The sequence below is a fragment of the Wasmannia auropunctata genome, unplaced genomic scaffold (genome assembly GCF_000956235.1).
Source record: "Wasmannia auropunctata unplaced genomic scaffold, wasmannia.A_1.0 LD335980.1, whole genome shotgun sequence".
Classification (NCBI taxonomy): Eukaryota; Metazoa; Arthropoda; class Insecta; order Hymenoptera; family Formicidae; genus Wasmannia; species Wasmannia auropunctata.
The window spans coordinates 152286-160294 of NW_012026910.1; the positions used below are offsets into that span (position 1 = coordinate 152286).

At 36.3% G+C, this 8009-nt stretch overlaps 2 protein-coding genes across 2 annotated transcripts; both read left to right on the forward strand.

Moving 5' to 3' along the window:
* Window positions 1–846: 846 nt before the first annotated feature.
* LOC105454612 (electron transfer flavoprotein subunit alpha, mitochondrial) lies at window positions 847–3032 on the forward strand. Its single transcript, XM_011697339.1, has 4 exons — window positions 847–1106; window positions 1827–2156; window positions 2244–2696; window positions 2791–3032. Exons 1-4 carry the CDS (start codon window positions 873–875, stop codon window positions 2965–2967), a joined length of 1194 nt encoding a protein of 397 aa, XP_011695641.1. The 5' UTR covers window positions 847–872; the 3' UTR covers window positions 2968–3032.
* A 581-nt stretch (window positions 3033–3613) lies between these two features.
* LOC105454613 (39S ribosomal protein L22, mitochondrial) lies at window positions 3614–5009 on the forward strand. Its single transcript, XM_011697340.1, has 4 exons — window positions 3614–3803; window positions 4055–4285; window positions 4368–4581; window positions 4711–5009. Exons 2-4 carry the CDS (start codon window positions 4058–4060, stop codon window positions 4929–4931), a joined length of 663 nt encoding a protein of 220 aa, XP_011695642.1. The 5' UTR covers window positions 3614–3803; window positions 4055–4057; the 3' UTR covers window positions 4932–5009.
* Window positions 5010–8009: the final 3000 nt, after the last annotated feature.

Below are 8009 nucleotides of genomic sequence, written 5' to 3' on the forward strand. Positions count from 1 at the left end.
TTCATTTGCTAGATCCATATATACAAGTATTTTTCCTATTTTATCGATAAATTGTCCCATATTTTATTTATTAATAGCTTTCAATAATCTAGTAACTGGCGCAAACAAGAACAGCGCATGCGCATCGAGTTGCCTAAAAATAACCAAAACTAAAGTTACTAGATTATTGAAAGCTATTAATAAAATTTGAGACAATTTATTGATAAAATAGAAAAAATACTTGTATATACGGATCTAGCAAATGACTAGCAAACGTTTTAGCACCGAAATATTTATAAAATTATGAGATAAAAGTTTCAAATGGCGGTTACACCCGTTACACTTGTCCACATTTTATTTTCGATTTTTTACCCAAAATAATTAATATGCAAACAAAATAAAAATAGATGCAAAAATTAGCAAACGACTAGCAATCGAATGACATATTCGAAATTATTGAAATCGTTAGTTCGACAGCTGGCTTCATACCGATTATATATCTCACTGCGTCGATTCGACATCACTTCTCACTGCAAGGCAAGTGAAGTCTCTTGGGAGCCTAAAGAATACTTTTAGAACAGAAATGGGACGGTAAAAGAAATCATTTTGTAAATCGGGGACCAAAAAAGAATTCTTTTCAAATTCTTTGCTATCTGGGATCTCATTGGTATCTCAACTCAACATAAAATTTTGTCAAGTAGATTTTTGTTCGCACACGCGTTTGGCAGGTCCGTCTGAACGAAGCTTAAACGTTACATCGATACGAATTTACAAGGAAAAACGAAATTTGTATTACTTATATATAGTTTAAAATAATTAATTCATTAACTCTACAATTAGTAGATGAATGAAGCAAATTTTCGACATCTCATCTTTTACGATACACTTCTCATATGGCTGTGTATAAAAATACGATAATACACGCCACGGGATTGCTGCGATTGGTGCCCTTACCACTTGATGCTTCTGCTATAACTGGCAGGACTTTGGACCTTATCGTCATTGCACTGATTAGGGAGCGCTATTTTTTTTTTACAGTTGAATATTTACTGGCGAGAGGAAAGGACACAAATTTCTCGCGAACAATGTTCTCCACCTGCGTCAGGACGTTGCGTGCTACTAGCAAGGTGAGCATATGTTCTCGAGTTTTGTGCCGGTTTTCATCTTTCATTTGTTTTCTGTTGCTAGCCATATGATTCATATACACCTTGCGTTCCGTGGACTGTGACCTTTAAAGATTCGTTTTGATCCCAGTACAAACTGCATTTCCGACTTATTTTTAGTCGGAGAAGCACAAGATAGGTCACTGTTTATAAATCGTTTAATTATGTCAGTTATCCAGATAGCCAGACCTGCCAAGAGCGTGTGTTGTAAACTGTATGTATTACATATGTATTATGTTAGTAGAACTCCAGCGGCAGTCGAGCACAGTTTACTGTTTTTTTTTTTAATAATCTAATATCAGTAGAAATGTAATAAAAGAGCAAACCCTGTATTATCACCTTAATTATAATTATGGCGACAAAGTGTGCTTCATTCCTGTACTGCATTTCTTTTACAATATTGGTGTTGTGTGTGACTGGAAAGGCATAATGAGTAGAAATCAAGCAACTAGAGAAAATACAGTGGATAAGAGCAAATCTATAGTCACGATCGAATTTGCTGGCAACTGCTGACATAGCAGTTGCCAGCATTTTACTCCAGATTTGCTGCTAGCACTTTGCTATCTGTGCTAGCTGTATCTCTAAACGTAGCTTTCGCGGATGTCTAATTGTAGAACTCATGTCGATTGAAAAGTCGTTCTTGAAGTTCTATCTAAACGCCTCACAAATGTCACTTATTTTCAGTTCGGCTCGCTGGCGCGTTACGAGTCCACTTTGGTCATCGCGGAGCATAACAACGAGAGTCTGCTGCCGCTCACCTGCAACACGTTGACAGCCGCCAAGAAAATCGGCGGCGACGTCACCGTACTGGTGGCTGGCACGAAATGCGAGGCGGTCGCACAGAACGCGTGCAAGGCCAAGGGCGTGTCGAAGGTCCTCCTCGCGGACAGCGACGCGTTCAAGGGTTTCACCGCAGAGTCGTTGACGCCGCTTGTCCTCAAGCTGTGCAACGAACACAAATTCACGCACATCTTGGCCGGCGCGAGCGCGTTTGGCAAGGCATTGCTTCCCAGAGTTAGTTTCATTAAATCTACTTTTCGAAGAAATTATACTGTGTGTGTTGATTTTAACATTAATTTACATGAATCTGTTTAATTGAAGGTTGCGGCTAAGTTGGATGTATCCCCGATAAGCGACATTATCGGCGTTAAAGCTTCGGACACCTTCGTACGCACTATATACGCTGGTAACGCCATTCAGACTCTCAAGTCTAAGGACAATGTGAAAGTGGTATCCGTAAGGGGTACCTCCTTCGAGTTGCTACCTCTGGAAGGTGGGGACGCCAAGTGCGAGAGTGTCCCTACTGGTGATTATACATCAAATCAAGTGGAGTACATTAAACAGGAGCTCAGCAAGTCCGACAGGCCAGAATTGACGTCTGCCAAAGTTGTGATTTCCGGCGGACGTGGAATGAAGTCCGGCGAGAACTTCCAATTGTTGTATACACTGGCAGACAAGCTCAACGCGGCGGTAGGAGCATCCCGCGCCGCGGTTGACGCCGGTTTTGTGCCGAACGACATGCAAGTAGGACAAACCGGGAAAATTGTTGCGCCTGTAAGTAAGAAAAGATTAATTGATACTTTATTTGAGTAATCCTCGACTCAGTCGTGTCTTTTGAGCGCCAATAACTTCATGATTGTGATTTCAGAATCTGTATATAGCGGTTGGAATTTCGGGGGCAATTCAGCATCTTGCTGGTATGAAGGATTCCAAGACAATTGTGGCTATTAACAAGGATCCAGAAGCTCCCATTTTTCAAGTAGCAGATTATGGATTAGTCGCAGACTTATTTAAAGCTGTACCCGAATTAACGGAAAAATTGTAAATTACGCTCAGATGATACAAACATTTGTATTTCAAATGATTATTTTTGTTACTATATATATTGTACTATAATACTGGAATAGATTAAAATTTTTATGACAGTTTTAACAAAAATCAATTTATTATTTGCCGCATTTTAAATGTAACAATCTTTAATGTAAAAAATTAATTTTTGCACATATTTAGAATGACTATAAATTCCGATTAATTTAATTGGCGTTTTATTCAATTGATGAAATTGCCTAAAGCAAAATTTCTAGCTGTACAATTCATTATTTCTGATTTTTTTCACAGAAGTTAAACAATGAAAAATTAATAATTCTATTCAAGTTTATAAAATAATATTATTTGATAAATTAATCACCATTAAAAGTTAATTGCAATTTAATCGAAGTCATTCAAGATTTGTTCTTGCAGATATTATAAATTGTATATGTTTCTTTTTATTTTCCCTTTCTCTTTAATGTCTATATTTACGTATACGTATAATTCAAATTATATATACATTAAATTAAATTTATATACAGTAATTATAAAATTAAATGTTAGTTCTCCTAATAACGCCTATTTCATTTTAAATATAGAAAATATAAGCTATAAAGAACACAGCGAGCGTTTATTTGTGTTCATTTCTCTATTATTGTGTTTGGTTGTATTTAGTGGTGTTGAGGTTAGTGTTGAACGTGGTTGAACGATGCATGGTGTCGGTTCATAATTCATATGTGCGTGCTGAAATCAATTTATTTTCACGAACTAAAGCAATTAATACGAAACTAACACAGGCTAGATACGTTCGCGAATTAAAAATTTCTTTCGTGCAAAAGTATTTTATCCACGGCAAGTACATGTCTTAATGTCTATGATTCAATTTAATAAATGAATATTATAGGTTATATCGTACAAGCACTTCTTTGCAGAAGAACGTCACTTCGCAAAATTCGAGTTATTTATTAATGCATATGAGTTTTATCAGAAATTTGTTACATTTTCATTGTATCAACTAAAATATATTGTAATAGTTTTATCGCCATTCGTTTATAATTTATGCTTTATAGAAATTAATAGAGGGCGAATTTTCATACTTGCAGAACATGCAGAGTATCCGTCAGTGTGTTAAGCATCTAGCGTCGTATGGCAGATCCGTTGTAAACAGGACGAATGTATTATCAAGCGCGACAAATCTTGCGCCAATATGTAACTTTCATACTTCTTCGATATGCGAAGCCAATTTGGGTAAATACGAAGCCCCGAAGGGGTTTCTGAAGTACAATGAGACTGTATTTCCACCTCAACAGCCAGGTGAAGAAAGAAGACCTGCTGTAAGTTACTTTGTGTATGTTTTATTAAATATTAGTTATAAAGTTATTTTGATCACACTTTGTTTATGCACTTGCTTTTCAGTATGTATGCCATATGAAAGCTAATATAAAGTACAGTCCGAAGAAGATGTGGTACATCGCGGGCTTTGTGCGAGGAATGTCCGTGGACGAGGCTGTAAAGCAATTGAGTTTTATGTACAAGAAGGGCGCTGAGATTGCGAAGGAAGTTATATTGGAAGCTCAGCGCTTGGCCGTGGAGGAGCACAACGTTGAATTTAAAAGTAATCTGTGGGTCGGTGAGTATTTTTTTGTTGTCTGATATATCAATATCTGAGACTGTTTTGCATATCTGCATTTTCCAAGTCTTCCAATTCGATTCGAACATTGAGAATTAACATTGAGAAAATACTGTTTTTTTTTCCCAGCGGAATCGTTCAGTACGAAAGGTATTGTTATAAAGGGAATACGGCGACATGCCAGGGCAAGGGCGGGACTCGTGCACTACAGGTATTGCCATTATTTCGTACGCTTGGAAGAAGGACCGCCACCTAAGCATTATTACCTGCCGTATCCCAAGACCGGCGAGGAATTGTTGAACGACTGGTTGCAAAAGATGCATATGCGTAAAGTACCGAATTCTCTGTAATATTATACGAATGTAATTGTAATACTGTAAATATATACCGAATGAAAGCCACAATACAAATTATATATCTCAAAGATACATCCTATCTTTTAGCATTTATCTCACTCTCACAGTAACTCATCAGAGATATGAAGCTCTTTAAAGTTGTAACATTTGTTTTATTTTAAATCGTACATTAGTACGATGATATTGTAAGATGTGTATTGTATAGGTACAGATATTGTATGTAGTCATGTAGGAATAGAAGAAAATGAGAAATTCAATTCCTTACATAGAAGCGATATCTTTATTATTTATCATCTGCAATCATCTGTATTTATCAAGTATAGAGTTACGTGATCTACAACTTTAGTTTAGTTCTCCTCCAGTGACGCCTCTTTGCATTGTACCTGAAAGCAAATACATGAAAAATTATAGCTTTAACTTTAAAATCTCTAACATTCATAGTTATCACAGTAATGTAATATGGATATTTTAGATGCAATGTATCGTATCTAAAATATTACAATTGCTGCAATATTGCTACGTTTGCAGTTTCACAGACACTTATCAAAAGCAATTAGCAAGAATTGAAATATTTCTATTTCTTTAATATTATAAAATAGTCTCATATGCTACATCCAAAATAAAAAAGTAATGATAATTTATCTTCATGAAACAATATAAAAATCATAAGGTAACATTAAACAAAAGAAACATCTGAGATTCTTATTAAATCTTATTCACAACTGATGTTTTATTTTTTCGCTCCTAATTGTGATTATAAACTATTTGTACTTATTGATAAATACATGCTTAGTATATAATTTGTATCACAGTGTAAAGAATAGAAGGTGAAACATTCCAGTGGATGCTCAGTTGTTCAAAAATAGTAGGAAGCAGTGAACTAATCAGTTTTCCCTAATATGCAAATTGAATATTGTCGAGACTATAAGTCTAATATATCTATGTAATATGTATGTTTTAATTATCAAATACATTTACATAAAATATGCGCGTGGGAAACAAATAATGGGTCGAAATTTCAAGCCACGCCATTATTCGCTATATTTCACCAAATATTCTCACACCACGATTTATATTACATGTAATAGCCATATTTATATACACACTGCCAATACTGAAAATCTACAGTTCACATGTACTACAGATTTTCAGTATATCGGCAGTACATCAAAATACAGTTACTACAGAGTTTCAGAAGTAAATAAATACATTTACTGATGGAAATATAAATAGGGACCTACAGATAAGATTAATAAATTTGTTTTAATACACAGCAAAGTTTGCGCAATTATATGCAATTATATGAAAACAATGTTCCTATCTCAATACATGGAATTAAAATGATATATGAATCTTCAGTATATATCTGCAGTACATCAAAACACAGCTACTATAGTTTCAGAAGTAAATAAATACATTGATGGAAATATAAATAGGAACCGACAGGTAAGATTAATAATTAAATTTGTTTTGATAACACATGCTACAGCAACGTTTGCGCAATTATATGCAATTATATAAAAACAATGTTCGTATGTCAGTACATGGAATTAAAACATGATATTCATCTCAGATATTACGCTATGTAAGAACTTAAAATATATTCGTTAGGTGTTGTGCTCGAACTTACCGGATAGTATTGCCGGTCCGCATTCTCACCCATTGGGGAATCGGTCTGTTTTGCTTCAACTTTTTCGCAAGCTTTCGCTTGATAATGAACGTCTTGTGGGCCGACTGAAACACATACAAAACAAAATCAGAGTCTGCGGATATGATTTTTAAGCGTTTTCACGCGCAAGAGGATGGGATCGCAAGGAAGTAAATGGATATGCAAAGAACATGCGTAAAAACTCACCATCGCGCCTATTCACGCTTCTCTAGCAACACGCGAAGTGAAAGATCAACATGGACGAACACGCGACGCCGATAAAATATTTTCTAGAAGGGCGATCGTTGGATCGCAATGGTTTTTCTTCTGCGAGTAGAGTGAAAGCTGCAAGCGAATCCGCCAATCACAATCGAGAATTCTCGAGAGGACAAGACTGTCGTTTTGAAACTGTAAGGCTGTGTTCCCACTGAACGCGTCACGCGTCGCGTCGTCCGTCGCGTCACGATTAATTGACTAAAATATTCCATTTTGTTGCATGATTTGCCGCGCAACTTCTTGCAAGACGCATCAATTAGATTATTCGACATTCTAGAGATAAAAGAATTTTTCTTGGTATGAAACCTCGGATGCACGGCAAGTTACGCAATAAAATGGAATGTTTTGATTGGTCAATTCGGATGACGCGACGCGTGACGCGCTCAGTGGGAACGCAGCCTAAGGGCGAATTCACACCTTGACAGAAAGGCGGAAAACAGAAAAGCAGAACTCACGCTGGTAGCAAAAAAAGCAGAAAGTAGAAACTGTCGGCTACCATAGAGTCCTAGATTATCAGAGAAGCGCGACCGGCTTATGGCAGTATCGCAAAAGTACTAGAAAATATTAAAAATGGCGTCGAATGGCCAATCATAAGTTTGATTTATTCGACAGCCATTTATAATAGCGATAAATCAATCTTATGATTGGCCATTTGCGTGTCCAATCAGGACTCGAACACCGGTCGCGAGACACTGATAATCTAGGACTCTACCATTGAGTAGCAGGTAAAATTACGGTGATTTCGCTCACGCGATTGGCTATAAATGGCTTCCAGCGAGATATGCCTTTACGCAGTCAGTACAGCACGACCATGGAATCCGACCACGCGTGTATACCATGAATCTTTACATGAATTGCCTGTTTTACATTATCAATTAATTTAGTTAACAAATGTGCTACATAGCTCTAATCTTGATATGGACTGTTTCTTTAAAGGAACTACCCTTGCTTTTGAACATAATCTGACTGTTATATGGCCGTCGTTCACTGATATTGTTAATTGATTCAGAACAACCCCGGTGTCCTTGTAAAGACGTATTCTTGACTCAATTTTTCAAGATTCTTCAAGATTCAATTCTTCAAGATGCTTTTTCCTTTACAAAAATTTTGTCCGAAGCTTAGTTTTCAAATTATAACGAGAAATAGAT

Coding starts and splice junctions, on each gene's coding strand:
- LOC105454613 (XM_011697340.1), top strand. CDS start 4,058: ATGCAGAGTATCCGTCAGTGTGTTAAGCATCTAGCGTCGTATGGCAGA. Junction 4,286..4,367: donor GTGAAGAAAGAAGACCTGCT/GTAAGTTACTTT, acceptor CTTGCTTTTCAG/TATGTATGCCATATGAAAGC. Junction 4,582..4,710: donor TAAAAGTAATCTGTGGGTCG/GTGAGTATTTTT, acceptor TTTTTTTCCCAG/CGGAATCGTTCAGTACGAAA.
- LOC105454612 (XM_011697339.1), top strand. CDS start 873: ATGGCTGTGTATAAAAATACGATAATACACGCCACGGGATTGCTGCGA. Junction 1,107..1,826: donor CGTTGCGTGCTACTAGCAAG/GTGAGCATATGT, acceptor ACTTATTTTCAG/TTCGGCTCGCTGGCGCGTTA. Junction 2,157..2,243: donor GCAAGGCATTGCTTCCCAGA/GTTAGTTTCATT, acceptor GTTTAATTGAAG/GTTGCGGCTAAGTTGGATGT.